Here is a 19,423-nt window from a genome sequence, read left to right as displayed (position 1 = left end):
TTTTTATAAAACATAGCAAGTGTACTGCCAATTCATTTCAGGAGAAAATAGTTTATTTTACAAACAAGAGGCTCGACGAACCTATAGATCAGAAATGATAAGAACAATGACTGCTTGCGTTCCTAGGGTGCATACACCTTCTCGTTACCATCGCACAAGAGAACATCGGACCAACAAAATTATTATGTTGCCTCACATCTAAACATACAAGTATTCCATATAACTCCTTTGATGGTTAGGTCGATTTAAGTATGAGGGATGCATGTTTGTTGCAAGCAAAGGTTTTCATAGTGTAGCGAATACTCTCTTCATAATTTTTATCACCCATGCCATTTTATTTGACAACTAACACTAGGTGATACCAAGCTCAAAGTATCACATCTTATCTCATACACCCTCCAGGACCACCATAAAAGCATTCAGCATGATCAATATGGGTGATAGAGTGGCATTTTCTATCAGTAACAAACATGGGCAGGTCTTCCTTGATCGGGCTGCTATTTCCATCCTGGTCAATGAATCTAATGTCTTTGAATGATGCGGCGCGACCCTTACCACCATTTGGGAGGGCACCACTGCCCATTGGAGGAGTTGGAAGTGCTTTTTTAGCTTGAACAAATGCACCAAATTGCATTTCGTCTGCCTTTTCTGCTAAGTAGCTAAACAACGACCTGGGGAAGTATCCCACGCCAGTGGGGATTTTATTGAAGCCGTAATACACCCACCAATCTCCACTTCTTTTGTCCTGAAATTGATTAGGATTTAGACAAAAGCCCTTCACATTTAATTTATACGTTTGACATATGTTATGATCAACCAACTATTAGGTTGTAAAAATGATGCACCCTTATCGACCATCTAGTTGGATTTTCGTAACGGGAATAGCATAGCTATGAAATGCATACAAAAGGATGAAAATAATACCTTTAGCACCCTCAGAGTGATACTTTGTCTAGGTCCATCAGGGACATTAGAAACTGGATGTATAGCATCACCCGGAGCTATAATAGCGCCATCTACCCGTATGTAACCAAGGCAGTCCATGTTGTAGCAGCCGGTTGCATCATAATTATCTCTCTGTTGCATACATTGTTTTTGCGTGTAGGTTAGAAACTTTCTATGTATGTTTCTTATCAGAGTAAGATCACTTTTACAGTGTAAAGAGTAATTTTCAAGGCATAATTCATAGCATAATTATCACAATACCGTCCAACGGGTGTAGAAGTGAGGATGTGAGTCGCCATATCGTTCTGGATTAATCTGTTCAACAAGGGTACGCATAAGATGAACATTTCCTCACATTTAAAGGTCAAGAAGGGGAAGATGTGAGAAATTAACCAATAAATGGAAAACAAATGAATTGGTTTGCCATTTGTCTCATGGACTCTAGTGATCCCACAATTTACAAAATCTGAATTCATATTTAAAAATTTCATCAAATTTAGAAATAGTTCCACATGTAGATGTGCCTAGAGTATCTATAAACTTTTGTCCCCAAACTTTTTGTCTATGAGATACACGTAAAAGACAAACATATGGATGAAATGCCCCGTTGATGAAATTTGGCAGAAGGTTAACATCTACACATACATGTGGTCATAAACTAAAAAAATGTAATACTTAAACTATGGTTTGGATAAGAATGAAATGGGCTCAGTTGAGCCAAAATCATTTTGAGTTTCTGGTAGCTTTGCACATGCCCAACTTTATTTTTAGCTGTTGTATAACACTTCAGGAAAAACAACACAAGTTTCCTACTTTTTAAGGGGGCATAATTTAGCCGGCAAATAAATATCATTAAGTATTTTTTTGTGATGCACATTTAATTTGATTGCAAGGATGTGTAGGACATTTGGCAAGTCGAAATGATGTATTTATGTTGAATATTGTAATATCATAATTGAAGCCATTGACTAATGCCCAATTTATTATTTAAATTGAGAAGCTATGTGCATGGGAAGAAAAATAATGCTTACATGCCAGCCAACTTGAATCGCATTATAGCTTGATTTTTTACCATCTCCGGCATGATTAATCCAAAACGTAGTCGAACTCAACTGGCCATGTTTTAGTTCGTGGCCATACACATCCATGGTGGCATGTAAGCCATAATAGTTGTCATTGGGACCTCCAGAATGTGTTAGGTGTGACACAAACTGCAAGATGGAAGCAATCAAATAAACAACACAAAACCTAGAGAAGTAGGTATTGTAGAAATGCATAATGATTAAACCAAAAACGATTGTAGAACTCAAGGTAGCTCATTGTTGTCTAGCTAGAAACAATAACGTGCTTACATAATAGTTCACAAGGTACATACTGTTTGGTTTTGTAGTAAAATTCCCGAATGAAGATGCCTAAAAGAAATTAGTAAAAATAATGGAATAGCTTGATCGATCTATTACATGGGGTCTAGGCACCGCTAGCTAGGCCTACTAATTTAGTCCTTCCCACACTAACATTTCAACAATATACCTTTTGTGTTCATTCTCATGTGTCTTTTTTTCTCCAAAGGCACTCGCTATATGTTCATAAGGAAAGTTATGTAAGATCTTTCTCAAAAATTAACTTCTTTTTAGCAATTCATTGTTACATATATGACTTTGTCGCCAAGTTCTATCGGAAATGTGTTTCTATCAGTGTCAAGTGATGATATAAAAATATTATTGCATAAGTTAGCCTACATATGGTATTCTATTTACATTATTAACAAAAAGGTCTAAAGAAACAAATAGGTCATTGACCATGTAGGAATGACATACCACACTATTTACTATGCCCAACAAAATATGATCAATTTTCTTGGAAGTGTATGTTTGCAGGATGCACATTCCAAAAATTTAGCATCACATATATTTTATATTAATAAAGAAAGAGGAATATACACTAGTACTTTTGTCCACATAGGCTAAATTATGTCCACATCATAATAATGGTGTCATGTTAGGTTAACATTATATCATTGTAGATGAATATGATTATTTATTAGTACCTATACATTCTAGGTGTATAAAGAGTACACCTGTTATCAAATGGAAAACAATACAAGTCTCTTTTATAATTGAATACTACTCCCTCCATTTTGAATTATACTATGTTCTAATTTTTTTCTAAATCAGATGTATATAGACATGTTTTAGTGTGTTTGTTCTCCCATTTCAGTTTTTATGTAGTCCATATTGAAATATCCAAAACAACTTATATAGTGAATGAAGGGGGTAGAATTGTTAATAATACAAAATCGGTAATTTAGTTTCCATAGTAAAGCATTGTGAAGTTTGAAATATCCAAAACTTAATGTGAAATTAAGAATAAATAATTCATGTTAACAATTTAGTGTCATATGCACTATGTCAAGTGAAAAATACCTAAATGCCAAAATAAAAATTATATTAAGATGAATATTTAAATTTATATGTGAAAACTAAGTCTACGACAAAATATGGAACAAAAGAAACATACAATTATCAATTATTTTTATTCTATAATATGTGATATGTAGAGATTGATGACCAATGTTAACCTGATATGCTATGAAAGTATCGACATGAATAGATTGATTAGATGAATAAATAGTCATTGTGTTCCCCGTTAGTTAAAAAACCGACATAGTACAATAAACATATGTGAAGGCATGCATCGATCATAGGTCACTAATGACTAGATGCAAGAAAGAGGTCGTTGATTGAGAAGAATCAAAGCTTAGAGGACCATATGCATGTTATGGACAACACTAGTGGAAGACGCAGTGCATATTTGTGCAAAGGAGCATATCACAGAAAGGAAGCATAATAATGGCGTGGGTACAAAAACAAGGGCCTATTTGGAACAAACGAGCTTTGCATGAAAATACACCATTACAATTCTATGGACAACCCTATTCGCGCCTTCTTTCTTAAGAATGATGAGAACTTTTGTTGTGACAATCATGTTTTATTTTAAGCGTCAAGAAACCTCATGCAACGATAGTCCAACCATAGTTTTGATACTAAAGAAACAACAATTGCCAACGGAAGGAGTAACTAAGTGTGCCTAGTATCACAGGATAATAGTTGCCAGCTTCAACTTTTTATGAGGCTGAATATGAGCTTTCATGTCATGAAACAAATATTTAAAAGTTATACAACATCTTATCCATTTTTTGCATTATCTCTCTACTAAAGTAATCCCTAATCTCAAATTACATGTATCTTCTTAGTTTCATGGTTTTCTTAGTGTAGGATACAGTAAGCCATGACATATCAATCATGTGTTTTTCACCCATTTATAACATGATTTGTCTTAGTTGTCATGGTTTGCTCAGTGTAACAAATGTATCTTATTAGTTTTACATATATGTGTTCTAGAGAGAACTTAAAATTTGATAGCAAAAACCCGCATGTCAAGTAAAATTATCCATTTGTGTTGTCTAAAACAATTGATATTCACATGACAAAAAGTGCCGAGTTAAAAGAGTCTGAAACAATATTTAAGCAATCATGAATGAATATTCATTAATAACTATATAAGACCAAATTTAGAGGTAATTAGATTAAGTAAAGATAGCATCCACGCAAAAAAAGATTAAGTATAGCATGTGTGGAAACATCTCCATGCATTATATCACACAATCAAATAACACAAGCGTAATACAAGGATGAGATGGGAGTGACAAAATATAATGTTTTGGTACTTGTTACAAACATTTATATTTATAATTATTGGAAATATTGCCACATATTGATATGGGAAGTGGGAGAGTAAAATCTAGAAATCATCATGAAACACAATTGTGTTTCATGATGAGCTAGAGTCCACAGTAAGTCCAACCTTCTATTGTCAAATAATTGATCATTACCGATAGGTTGGTGCACTTATGGAAATATTTATGCCAAACTCCAATAATATTTCCTCGGGATGTACGTATTGGATACAAAAGGTTTCTTTATTTTGAATGACGATTTACCATAATTACAATGAAAAATGATGTAACTAACTTTTTTGATGTGGAATAACTAGCCAAAAGCAGTGGCATCAAATTTTCATTGGGGGTATTTTCTTCAAAAAAAGTTATAGTTTAAAATGTATATAATGTCAAAAAATACCTCAAAGTTAACACAATAATTACATAAAGAACATAAATAACTATCAATTTCTATGGGGAAACAATTAACGAACAATTGTTGGGGGTACTAAATAGCCTAAAACAATGTCATCAAACTTTTAACAAGGTGTATTTTTGCTTCCAATATTTTATAGTTTAAAAGGTGTGTAAATTTCACTGCATATCTCAAAGTTAGCGTAATAAATATATTATACAAATTGAAAGAAAGGAACTAACAAATCCATTCATGCTAATGTTCGGATCATTATGCTAGTTTTCCAAAATAACACGATTTTTGTATAAAACAATACTACCTATATGCAATGGGGAAGCTTAACATGTGATCTCTGTGTGGTGATAAAAATACGTACACAAATATCTTCAAATGCAGACATATTTCCTTAATTTATTAAATTGGTAAAGATAAATAGGATAACTATAAAGGCTACCTTAGACTAAAATATCATTCATCTCACTTTGATGGCCAGTAGGTTAGCATCATATTATGAACATATTATTTCACAATATCTATTCGGCTTGGTGGTTGCTATTGTTTCCCTTTCTTCGGTGAAATCCTAAAATAAGCGATTATATAGTACATGCGGATATTCATAATTGTGCCTATCGACATAATATCATGACATTTGCCAAAACCTAATATGTTACCAATTAGTGTCATTGTTATTTAAATCATCTAGCATTCATATTGGTGAACATGTCAAGATAGCTGTAGTGCAACATCATACTAAGTCATATGCCACTATATACATGTAAGTACGCTTTGCAACAAGCGAATTCCGTAATAAATCTTATATTCCTGAAAATGACATGCCATGTTTCTTATTTTAGATTTAAATTACTATATATTGGGTCACTGCACCTAAAAAGTGCACTATTTGATAATCTTGGATAAAATGCTTAAGTAAAAGAGTGAAGATAAGAAAGTGTAACTCACATAGGGATCATCCCATACACTAGAACCTCCAGAAGTTATTAACTCAGTGGAGTTTGACTTCAAGCTTTTGAGATTTTGTTTGGCTGGACCATGGACAAAATCTTTGGCTAGTGAATCATTTTCCTTCAAGTAAAAATGTAAATGTATGTTAAGAGGGGAAAAACTTATGCGAAGTATCTTTTCTAGAATCAAGAACTTGAAGCTATGTTTATTTTGTACCCCATCAATTTTTATATACAAGGCCACAAACTCATATTACAGGTACCAATGTAAAATTTAATGCCTGCTTTGCAAGTCAGTTTTTGTTTTCTTTTACTGGGATCATTAATACGCCACATGCATGTAAAGAATCTGAGTGGATGAAGTAGCTGATTGTTATTATGACCACATGCATGCAAGTATTAAACAGGTTGCTAGTATGAAAAAATATCATCAATTTTGCCTCAATTACTGTTTGTGGCCTTGTATAGATGCAAAATGTATATTTCATAGTGGCCTTGTATAAGTAAATGGAGGGAGTAGCTAAACATTGTAGTCATAGCAATAGTAGATATGCTAACCACTTTGAAATTTTACTCTAACATAGTGTGTTGCTTATTTCACTCCCATGATTTTGTTGGAATCCAACTATTACAAGAGGAGTATATATGGTACGGTAATGTCTGTAGTCCTTCCAACATAGATATGTGTTTGTGTTGGTCCTATCATGTAATTGTTTAGTATTCTCAACTTATGGTTCCATCTTGTTATGCATGGTTATTCTGAACCATGGTGTCTTTTGGAATGAAAATAACTCATCATAAGACCAAGAATGGTGGGGAAACTAACCCACTAATCCGTCTCACTCACATGTAATATTTGTATACAATAATGTATATCACAATAAATAATATGATTACCTCTTGAATGGTAGGGAAGAACCGAACACCTCTAGTTTGAAGAGCATGATAAAAGAAACATAAGGCAATTGCTCGTCGAAGTAGACTAAGCCTATACATATTGATATATAACAGATGAAGATCACTATGGGCAACCAGAACTATATATAGACCATATGTATGTGTCTTTCTCTAGTACGTGGCAAGATAAACCATACAAATTAACTAAATATTGTGCAAATCTTTATTTAATGCACACAAAATATTGTAACTAATGTCATATATTTTGTGTGTATTAAATAAATATGCAATATATGTGCGCATTAAATAAAGATTTGCGTGATATTCGGTTAGTTTTGTATGGATTAGCATGACACGTACTAGAGAAAGATTTACATCTTATAGTATCATGTGGTTTAATGACATTAAAGAAATATAATAGAGTGCTTAATAAATGATTTTGCACAAACTTTAATGAATCTTTATTTAATGCTTAATGAATATTTTTTGCACCAATATTAATGAGCATGATAAAAGAAACATAAGCCAATTGGTCATGGAAGTAGATTAAGCCTATACATATCTACTCTACTCTTATAAAAAATAGAGTTGGTGATGATGGTGTGCATGCCATCCTGCAATATAGGCCGTCCGATTTATATCTAACGGATAGGAAGGAAACTATGGCAATTTTGCAAAAAAGTACCCACACCCCTCTCCACATTTGTAAATAAGGTCTTCCCTCGTTCATTCTTTTCTCTCACAAGATAAACTACTCATACAAATACATCTTGATGTTACATGCAACGCATGGGCATCTTGCTAGTTGATATGTAATATATAGATGAAGATCACTATGGGCAACCAGAACTGTATATTTAACGCATGGGCATCTTGCTAGTTGATATGTAATATATAGATGAAGATCACTATTGCCCATGCTAGTTCATATGTAATATATAGATGAAGATCACTATATGCAAGGCATGGGCATCTTTATTTAATGCAGACAAAATATTGTCATTAATGTCATATATATTTTGCGCATTAAATAAATATGCAATATTTTTTGTGCATTAAATAAAGATTTGTGTGATATTCAATTAGTTTTGTATGGATTAGCCTAACATGTACTAGAGAAAGATTTACATCTTATAGAAATAAATATCGCATGGTTTAATGGCATTCAAGAAATGTAATAGAATGCTAAAGAAATGATTTTGCACCAGTATTAATGAGGTATATGCCACGATTAAATGCTACTTTCGTGAAAATATTCACAACCTCCTCTGTTAGACAGACACATGGTTTATATATAGTAATGGTTGCTACGAGTGCTAGGCTGGCCCACTTCAGATGCACCATAGGCGGACGCGTTCAAGAGGTCCTATGTGACGCATCGGCATCAAATTTTCGCCGTTCCACATAATACCACTAGATTGGGCCAACCCATGTAGCAACCACGCTTAACGAGCGCTCCAACCTAGCTTTTTGTCTCATTAGAATTTTTTGGTATTTAATTGTTGTTTTCTAGATGAAAGTTATTTGTTTTAGAAAGTGAATTTAAAAAAATAAAAACATGAACACATTTTAAAAAAATTGTGAAGGTTTTTGTAAAATAATGTTAACCTTTTTTGAAATGTCTGAGCATTTTTAGTGCAGAAATTTTAAAATTATAGTGATTTTTATTTTTTTAAACAAATATGAGAACATTTTTTAGATGCAAATTTTAAATATTTTTAGACATTTTCCTGAAATCAAAACATATTTTAATACAAACATTTTTTAGAAATATGGATTTTTTGAAAAAAATAAAGAACAAGAAAAAGGAAAACATAAGCCTAGTAAATATAAATAATCTGGTGAAACCTTCTAGAAGTTCCCAAAACCGGATTTTGTAGCTAACTAAATTTGCTAAATGGGTAGGTCCATCCCATGTTACATTCATTGCGTCCTTGTGCAAAAGGGGTGACATTTTATTGCTTAATGCTACCAATAGAAATCGTCGGCACTGTAACTGGAAGGATAGAGATGGAACTAAAGGGAGTGAATAGGGACAACTATAATTTTTTCACTAATTAGTAGCAAGTTTAGGCTATGCGGAATGTAAAGGTGTGCATAAACAATTGTTACGATGAGATAAACAATCATGTATGATGAATGGAATGTCAAATTACCAAAGTAAATGAAAAGTAAAGAGGTAGTGTTAGGGATAACTGAAGCATGCACAAACATGCCGATGTTCACTCCCTTGGAGGGAAGCTATCGTTATTGGAGAGATGGGTGTTACACACAAACACCACCAAAATCCTATGTCTTCGAGTGAAGACTATGAGAGCAAATCTTGTCCAGAGTTGGATAAGTCAGCTTTGCTTGTAGCCCAAGTAAAGTTGCCGTGTGTGTTTGAAATCTGACCGTTGGAGCACGTGTCAGTTCCTTAGTGACCCAGGGTCATTTCGGACAAATCAGGTCGGGTTGCCTAGTGGCTATAAATAGCCCACCCCCTACAACCATAAACGGTTGGCTGCTCAGAGTTAGAGTACGGCTTTTGTCGTTTGAGAGCAACCCACCTCGAAGCCTTTAAGAGAGAATTCCTTGCGAGGATAAACCCTAAACACCCAGAGCCAAAGAGTGTTAGGCATCACTTAAGTCTTCCTGTCTGTGTGATCTAAAGACTTATTACACTTGAGGACTGTGAATCCTCCAGCCGGTTAGGGGTCGCGTTCTGAGCATCCAAGAGTCATTGTGGATCGCCGGTGAACGAAGTCTGTGAAGGTTTGGAAGTCTACCTTGAAGACTTACCAAAGTGATTGGGCGAGGACTGGGTGTCCTTAGGTCAAGGGGAATAAGGTGAAGACGAGGTCTTCTGAGTTGAATCTCAGCCTCCCCAACCAGACGTACAGTTGTCACAACAACTGGAACTGGTCCAACAAATCATTGTCTGCAACGAGTCACTGGTTTCATCCTTCCCTCCCCTTTGCTTATTGTTGTCCTTGTGAAGTCATTGTATGATTGCATTATCTTTTGTCTTCACTGAGTGACTACTTGTTCTGATTGGCTTCACAATATCTTCCTACCTGATCTTACTGCCTAGCTGCTATTAGTCATTATGCTTTCACTTCATTGAATACTTGACTATGGTTTGCCTAGTGTAGTCTAGCTTCCGCTGCATGGTAATAGGTTTATTTCTATCGTTTGTCTTTGAAACTTCCATGTTTTGAAGACTTTCATAAAAATCGCCTATTCACCCCCCTCTAGTCGATCACTAGCACTTTCAATTGGTATCAGAGCGAGGTACTCCCTTGTTCTGTGTGATTCGGTTTAACCACCTGGAGTTTTAGCTATGTCAACTGCAGGGATAATTAAGGTCTCCGCTGCTTGCCCCGTCTTCGATGGAACTGAATATCCCTATTGGAAGAATAAGATGCGCATGCATCTTGAAGCCATTGATGTCGACCTATGGTATGTCGTCAAGAATGGCGTTCCCAAGGCTGGTGAAGGTGTCACCGCTGCTGATGTCAAGAAGTTCGTTCAACTGGACTTCACTGCCAAGAACATCATCTGTGGTCATCTGACCAAAGGACAGTATGGCCGCGTGAGTGCTTTGGAAACATCTAAGCTAGTCTGGGACTGGCTCTTAAAGGTCAATGAAGGCGTCTCAACCTAGAGAGATCAGAGAATCAGTGTCCTTCGCAACCTCTTCAACCGCTTCAAGAGAAATGACAATGAGAACGTCCAGCTCACGTTTGATTGACTCACTGACATCACAAATGAGCTTCAAGATCTCGGTGCCACTGAGATCACCAAGCATGAAGTCGTCAAGACACTCCTGAGATCACTTGACAGCTCGTTTGACACCCTGGCCCTGATGATTCAAGAACGTCCTGATTTCAAGACACTCGATCCGTCTGACATACTTGAGAGGCTCAACACACATGAGTTTCAGCTTTCTGAGAAAAGAGACATCTATGGTCCTAACTATGGGCGAACTCGTGCCTTGAAGGCAAAAGCTGTCTCCTCATCTAAAGAAAAATCTGACAGCAGTTCTGATGATCCTGAAGACATTGGAAAGGAGCTTGCTATTGTTGTGAAGAAGTTCCAAAAATTCACCAAGAAGAAAGGCTTCAAAAAGTCTTCACGATCAAGCTCAAGGAATGATGAAGCTTCTGCTCATGACTACAAGAAGAGAACATGCCACAAGTGCAAGAAACCTGGCCACTACATCTCTGAGTGTCCGCAGTGGGACAATGAGAACAAGAAGAAGAAAAAGAGCAAGGAATATGACTCTGACGACAAGAAGAAGAAGAAATACTCAAAGTCTTCTTCCAAGTCTTCCTCAAAGTCTTCATCACACAAGAAGAGCTCATCTGGCAAGGCACATGCGTTTGTTGGCAAGGAAATGGATTCAGAGGAGGATTCCGCTTCTGAGGAGGCGGAGGTGGAGTCTGAGGAGGAGTCCGATTCTGGCGTTGCGAGTCTGGCTACAGCATACGTTGCCAAGTCCATCTTCAACACTGAAGACAATGACTTCATCACCGACACCGATGCAAATGACAAGGACTACTCCGCTCCTACCTACTGCTTCATGGCACGCGGTGCCAAGGTAAACACACGCACTACTCACTATCAAACATCTAGTGAAGATGACTCTGATTGTGGTTCCAAACCCAGCTACAAAACACTTGCTAAAATTGCAACTGAACAACAGAAAGCTATGGAACATATTCAAAAACTGTTAGACAAAAGCGATGATCTGTTAGACGCTGAAATGACTCGATCTCAGTCCTTAATTGAAGACATAAAAAATCTTCACGTTAAGTATGAGGAACTTGAAAGTCGTCATGAAACGCTCTCAACAACTCATGAAAAGCTTTCCTATGATTATCTTCAAAGGAAGCAAGATCTTGAGAAATTGAGAGCGGTTCATGAAGATCTTCAAAAGGAAAATGAGTCACTTCGCGCTGAACAGATCAGTTCCGCTCAGGAAGGATTTGAACCACCATGTCTTAAATGCATTGAGCGTGACAACGCTACTTCTGTTGCTGAGTGTTCTACTGCTGCTACTGTTGCAGTATCTTCAACTGTTGATGTGGTAACTAACCCCTCTGCTGAGGATACCACTGCTATTGCTGATGAGAATGCTAGGTTGAAGACATTGCTTGAAACAGGGATGTACAAAAGTCTCAAAGGGCATCAGACACTATGTGATGTCCTCAAAAGGCAGATCCTGAACCAAAACCCTAGGAAAGAGGGTGTTGGGTTCGAAAGGAAAATGAATGCTGATGGCTCTTACTGGAAACCTGAGCAGTACCCCAAAACCACATGGGTTGCTGCAAAGGAACCTTCAGCGGATCCGTCCACCCTATCTGGCTTCACTTGTGCTAATCCCATTGTTATTGATGAATCCTTTGATGCAAACTATAAACTGTTTAAGAATCAGAATGGTGAAGTGTTTGCCAGGTATATTGGTACTGACTGCAGGAATGGACTGCCTATGAAGAAGATCTGGGTGCCGAAAAGGTGTTTGGAGAATCTTCCTGTGAATGTCATCATGACACCACAGGTGAAGAAGACAAACCCTAGACCACAGGCTTCATACGGTCGAAAGGCTTCATACAGACAGAGGACTCACCCGAGTCGCACTAACGCAAATGTTTTGCAGGGAAACCACACTCAGGCCTGTGAATATGAGCGCGTTTCATCAAACCGCCATGTTCATAAGACCAAGAACTATTCTGCTTATTCTTATGAGTACTATTGTCCACCTGCAAGACTTTTTGCTAGGGCTCCAAAGCCAAAGTTCTCAGATGCTGCACTTAGACTCATTGCTTCGAAGCCACCCTTGAAGATGTGGGTGGCTAAGAAAGGTTAACTCTCTTTTGCAAGGAAAGGTCTCCAGCCGAAAACCAAAATCGTCTGACGCTATTGCTGGGGACCTTAAACATCTTGTAGGGCGCAAGATCAAATGCCCAAATGGTCTTATTATGTACTTTGTTCCTGAATCGCTTGCTACTCACCCTATCAGTCCAAATCTCGATCTAAGCTTTCATAATCCACTGGTTCGTCAAATGTTTTTGCTTCACAATTCTCTTCGTGAAGCCTATCCCCCTAACTGCACTGTAGGGTACGACACCAGCTGCTTCAGAATGGATTATTGATAGTGGGTGTACCAATCACATGACTGGCAAGCAAAGCCTTCTTATGGACTCAACACTACGTCCATCTGACAAAAGTCACATCACATTTGCTGACACTGGTAAAAGCAAGGTATTGGGTCTAGGTAGAGTTGCAATCTCAAAGGATGAACACATGGATAAAGTCATGCTTGTTGAATCCCTTGGTTTCAACTTAATGTCTGTTTCAATGCTTTGCGATTTAAACATGATTGTGATGTTTGGAAAATATTGTTGCCTTGTACTAATGGAATCTGACAAGTCTCTAGTGTTTGAAGGGTATCGGAAAGATGATTTGTACATGGTAGATTTCTCAGCAGGACCACAACTTGCCGTATGTCTAGCAAAAGCTTCTGAATGCTGGCTCTGGCATCGGAGGCTAGGACATGCTGGCATGAGGAACCTGCACACCCTTGCAAGGAAGAAGCATGTCATAGGCATCGAGGGCGTCAAGTTCAAGAAGGATCACCTATGCGGTGCCTGTGAAGCAGGAAATATGATGAGGGCCAAGCATCCCTCGAAGACAATCATGACAACGACTCAACCCTTCGAACTGCTCCACATGGATCTTTTCGGTCCCACTCATTACTCAACTCTTACTACTACTGCTTGTCTCTATGGCTTTGTCATTGTTGATGATTATTCAAGATATACTTGGGTGCATATAATCCTCTACAAGACTGAAGTGCAGGATGTCTTCAGACGCTTCGCCAATCGAGCCATGAACAACTATGGCGTCAAGATCAAGCACATCAGAAGTGACAATGGCACTGAATTCAAGAACACTGGTCTAGACACTTATCTTGATACATTGGGCATCACACATGAATTCTCAGCTCCGTACACACCACAGCAGAATGGCGTCGTGGAACGCAAGAACAGAACACTCATTGAGATGGCCCAGACAATGCTTGATGAATACAAGACTCCAAGAAAGTTCTGGCCTGAAGCCATTGATACTGCATGCCATATCATCAACCGTGTGTATCTTCACAAACATCTCAACAAGACATCCTATGAGCTCCTTACTGGCAAGAAGCCAAATGTCAGTTACTTCAGAGTATTTGGTGCCAGGTGCTGGATCAAGGATCCACATCACACTTCAAAATTTGCAGCAAAAGCACATGAAGGTTTTATGCTTGGATATGGAAAGGATTCGCACTCCTACAGAGTCTTCAACCTCTTTCATTATAAAGTGGTTGAAACAGTGGATGTGCGGTTCGATGAGACTAACGGCTCACAAAGAGAGCACCTGCCAAATGTGCTAGATGAAGTTCCATCCAGTGAATCAATCAAACTTATGGGAACTGGAGAAATCATACCTTCTGAAGCTCAGCCTGAAGAGGAACTTATCATCTCCGCACCTGATCAGACTGAAGACAATGATCAACCTGAAGATAATGGTCAGCCTGAAGACAATCCTTCTAACGATGACAATGATCAGCAAGAGCAAAATCTTCGTCCTGTACATCCCCGTGTCGCAAATGAAGTACATATTGGGAGAATAATTGATAGCATCAATGCACCAGGTCCACTCACTCGTTCAAGGGCAACACAGCTAGCAAATTTCTGTGGGCACTTCGCATTCGTCTCAATATCTGAACCCAAGAAAGTTGAAGAAGCCTTCATGGAACCTGAATGAATTCAAGCTATGCAAGAAGAGCTTCAACGGTTTAAGCTGAATAATGTATGGGAACTGGTCAAGCGTCTTGATCCTCGCAAGCACAATATAATAGGCACCAAATGGATATATCGCAACAAGCAAGATGAGCATGGTCAAGTTGTTAGAAACAAAGCTCGTCTCGTTGCTCAAGGTTACACTCAAGTTGAAGGGATTGACTTCGATGAAACATTTGCTTATGTGGCTAGACTTGAAGCCATACGCATATTGCTGGCCTATGCAAATCATCATAACATTCTTCTGTATCAAATGGATGTGAAGAGCACTTTTCTCAATGGCAAGATTGAAGAAGAAGTGTATGTTGCACAACCGCCTGGATTTGAAGATCCAAAACATCCTGACATGGTGTACAAGCTCAACAAGGCACTGTATGGCCTCAAACATGCCCCTCGGGCTTGGTATGACACACTCAAATACTTCCTGAAGAGCAAAGGCTTCAAACCTGGTTCCCTCGACCCCACTCTCTTCACGAAGACATATGATGGTGAACTGTTTGTGTGCCAAATATATGTGGATGACATTATCTTTGGCTGCACCAATCAGAAATACACTGACGAGTTTGGATATATGATGCAAGAGCAATATCAGATGTCCATGATGGGTGAGCTGAAGTTCATCCTTGGTCTTCAAATATGTCAGCAACGCAACAGTATCTTCATATCTCAAGAGAAGTACCTCAAAGATTTCCTGAAGAAATTTGGGATGCAAGACTGCAAAGGCTTCACGACTCCAATGCCAGCCAAACATCATCTAGGTCCCGATGACAATGGTAAAGAGTTCGATCAAAAGGTATACCGCTCCATGATTGGTTCTTTACTTTATCTATGTGCATCTAGGCCAGATATTATGCTTAGTGTTTGCATGTGTGCTCGATTCCAAGCGGCACCAAAGGAATCGCATCACTTAGCTGTGAAGCGAATTCTTCGATATTTGGCTCACACCCCAACACTAGGATTATGGTATCCAAAGGGCTCAGAGTTTGATCTGGTTGGATTCTCGGATGCTGATTATGCTGGTGACAAGGTGGATCGCAAGTCTACATCAGGCACATGTCATTTTCTGGGAATATCACTTGTATGTTGGTCTTCAAAGAAGCAGAACTGTGTATCTCTCCCCACTGCTGAATCTGAATACATTGCTACTGGATCTTGCTGCGCTCAGCTTCTATGGATGAAGAAAACACTCAAAGACTATGGTATTCATCTGAAGCAAGTGCCACTCTACTGCGACAATGAAAGCGCCATCAAGATTGCCAACAACCCAGTTCATCACTCGAAGACAAAGCACATTGAAATTCGTCATCACTTTCTCAGAGATCATGTTGTGAAGGAAGATATTGATATCATACACGTCAACACTGAAGAGCAATTGGCAGATATCTTCACCAAGCCCTTGGATGAGAAGAGGTTCTGCAAGTTACGGTGTGAGCTAAATATCTTGGAATCCTCAAATGTCCTGTGATCAAGCACACATCCTAACACTTATGCATACTGATGACTTAGATGTGCAACACACGAAGTAAAGTATATCTTCAATCAATGAAGACTTACATTCTAAGTGTGAATACATTAATGTGGATTTTGACTTCGGAGCGCCACGATAATTGTGCGCCGTGTCTGGGTCTAATACTTCCTATACGGTGGGTAAAGCCACCACCAAATTTTTCTGTTTGAAGTGTTTCACCCATGGAGTTACGTTTGGTATGTCTTCACATTTGGTTTGGCTTCAATCTCAACTTGTCTTCATGATTATCTTCATGATGTTGATTTGATTGTCTTTCTTATATATACATATATATACTAGTGTTCTGTCCTCTACAGCATTCACTTATAGATATGTCTTCTTGTTGAATCTTTTGAACTAAGTGAATGTGATCGGACCCTAACCTCACTATGCTTTCTATCTCAAACTCTATCTCTCCAAATCATATGCATTCTATTGAAACTGTCGAATATCTTCTCTGCGTCCTTGTCAGCAGAAGATACAGAGACAAACATTAAGTCCGCTTTCAATGCTAATTCCTTCACCTGAAACCCGGAGAAGTGGGAACGACCACCCGACAATCCAGGCGTGCGTGGGAACGTGGAACAACCTCCGATATGTTGCATGATGGCCACGTGTCCTTCAAATGTGAATCGCCAGGGGCACCTGTGTAACAACACTGTGTCGTCCCTATCCCTATAAATACACGCCTCACCACAGTCATTATCCTTTCTTCCACTCTCGCACAAACCCTAGCGCCACCGCTAGTCCTCGACGACGCCGGCGACGAAGCGCATAGCTGCCTCGACCTCACCGACGCCCTCTTCACACCGGCCGCGGACATCGTCTTCTCCGCCGTCGCTGTAGGTGTCCTCCGTCGCCAAGTTAGGGCACGAAAGATCGATCTGCTCGGCCTCCTCTCCCACTCCGTCTAGCAGTTCTTTGTGTGGTAAATAAAACTTCCTTTTTATGGCCCTTTGATCCTATAGATTCATCACTTTCTACCACAAGCAATTTCTGTTCACACAAGTTGGACCTATTTCATACCGCATCTCATAATATGCCTAGTATGTTCACTTATGCTTCACAAAGTAGTTAGATTCCTCACTTGTACTTATTCGTGGATTCGTACAAATCTGGAACCAACTCTCTATCTATGAGTGAATGTCTTCGCACTATGAGGTCAATGTCTTCTAAACTGATTTATCTTCAAAATCTTCTGAGAATGCATATGACCTCTTCCCCTTCCCTCGCACCTTAATGCTGTCACAGGTACATGTCCGTGGGAGAATCCCTTGGTTCTCATAGTCTGCATTCATTTGCAGAATTCTTACAACATCATATAAATTCCCCCGAAGCCAGTTCCTGCTTGACCAGCAAGCGAAAGCCTTTGAAACCTTTGAACGTGTTGAAGCCATTCAGTTTGAAAATCATGGCTATAGAGAAATCAGCAAGGAATGGTGGCAGAAAGCGTCGAGGTGGAACATCAAGAGATCTGCCCGATGACCTCTCAGAGCTATACCAGACAGATCTAGAAGATGATTACACTCAGCGCAAGACACGAATCCAATGGATTCGACGATATTGGGCAGAACAGTGGTTCAAGTACAGGTTTGTGACCAAGGAATATGCTGAGAAGAATGCCATCAAGCGACCATGGGGAGACATCCTATATAGAAATCTTCAACCCAGGTCCAGAGATGAAGCCATTGAACAAGGCTTCTATCCCTGCATGGTCCGTGGACCACAGCCTGCGGATGCAGACCCATCGTCATTGCTATGGTGTCGTGATGACAATCTGTTCAAGCGCAACTTCCAATTTGCCGCGAATTCGGCGAAGCAGAACAAGAATTCATTGGGACTAGACTTCAACCCTGGTCCCTCTGCTCCCCGTGCCGATGGCACCCGCGAAGCTGAACCCAATCTTGTTGGACCCTTCTACAACTTGGAAGGTCTCATCACTCATATCATGGTTCAAGGGACAGCCGTGGATGAGCCTGCAGATGATGCTGAATCTGATGAAGCGCCTGCACCACCGAAGCCAAAGAAACTGAAGAAGCCTAAAGCTTCAACGTCTACTTTAGCACCAAAAATCTCACGTGCGAAGTCACTGGCTACTGCACCTCCTGAAGACAGTGTGCAGTCTGAAGATCTATCATGCATCTCCAAGAAGACTGAGACGAGAAAGAGTACTGATCAGGAACTGACTGCTGCTGCTATTCTGCGCAATGACGCCATTGATCTGTCAAGCGATGAAGATCTTGCAGATGACGCTCTTGAGCAACTGATCAAGAGCAAGGAAGAAGCAGAGATCTTTAATGATTTGCCTCTCTTTGATGTGGCAATCATCCATAACTTCATCGATGAGTGGTTTGACACGCCCAACCTCAGCTTTGAAGACCTGCAACTTTCAATTGGCCTCAGTGTCGCCTTCACTGGCGCCATTGCTTTTGAGCTAGCCCTAGCTCAGCGCATCGTTGAACTGAAGCAAAAGATCGACTATGAGAAAGCTCAGTTCAAGAAGCACATGGCCAAGCTCAACGTGCAAGATGTGAAAAACTTCAAGATTATGCTGCACGAGCTCAAGGAAGCCTTTCTTAAGAAGCGTGAAGAAGCTCAAGGTTCTCGTGAACGCATGAAGAGCCTGGCTGACAAGTGCGTGCAAGCCTACAATGAGGCTGAGAAGCGCAAGGCTCTTGGTCGTCCTGGCATCGACCCAAGAATGGCTGCAAAGAAGAAGAAGCCCTCAACTGACCAATCTGCACCTTCGAGGCAGGAAGAACCTCGCATAGTCTTCCCAAGCAGCATGACTAGCTCGAAGCCAAAGGTCAGGTCAACCGCTTCAGAGTTGAAGAAGACGAGGACTGCCGAGGTTGAAGCCAGAAAAAGGAAAAATCCTGAAGCTTCTGATGTCGCTCCCTCTAAGAAGAAGCACAAAACCAAGAAGGATCGGGCTGCTCCCACAGAGCCCTTAGTTGTTGAACCCATCTCAATGGTTCGCCCTGCATCTGAACACCACGAGCGCCAACTGAATGTTCATGAGCCTGCTTTCACAGAGGCTCCTGAAGTTGAAGACATTCCAGCAGTTGATCCCACCGCTGCTGAAGACATTGGTCACCATGACAATGTTGAAGATGATGAAGTCCTTCCTCAGATCGAGCACCAACTGGT

At 39.4% G+C, this 19,423-nt stretch overlaps 1 protein-coding gene across 1 annotated transcript; it reads right to left on the bottom strand.

The window, feature by feature from the left end:
- Window positions 1–291: 291 nt before the first annotated feature.
- On the bottom strand, window positions 292–7,062 carry LOC125525067 (protein neprosin-like). Its single transcript, XM_048690080.2, has 6 exons — window positions 6,938–7,062; window positions 6,039–6,161; window positions 1,977–2,156; window positions 1,207–1,260; window positions 925–1,077; window positions 292–745 (listed from the first exon to the last, which is right to left on the bottom strand). Exons 1-6 carry the CDS (start codon window positions 7,034–7,036, stop codon window positions 383–385), a joined length of 972 nt encoding a protein of 323 aa, XP_048546037.2. The 5' UTR covers window positions 7,037–7,062; the 3' UTR covers window positions 292–382.
- Window positions 7,063–19,423: the final 12,361 nt, after the last annotated feature.

Source organism: Triticum urartu, chromosome 7A (genome assembly GCF_056163025.1).
Source record: "Triticum urartu cultivar PI428250 chromosome 7A, HENAU_Tu73, whole genome shotgun sequence".
Lineage (NCBI taxonomy): Eukaryota > Viridiplantae > Streptophyta > Magnoliopsida > Poales > Poaceae > Triticum > Triticum urartu.
Note: the sequence above shows the minus strand (reverse complement) of the source record. Positions and strands in the feature narration are given on the sequence as shown.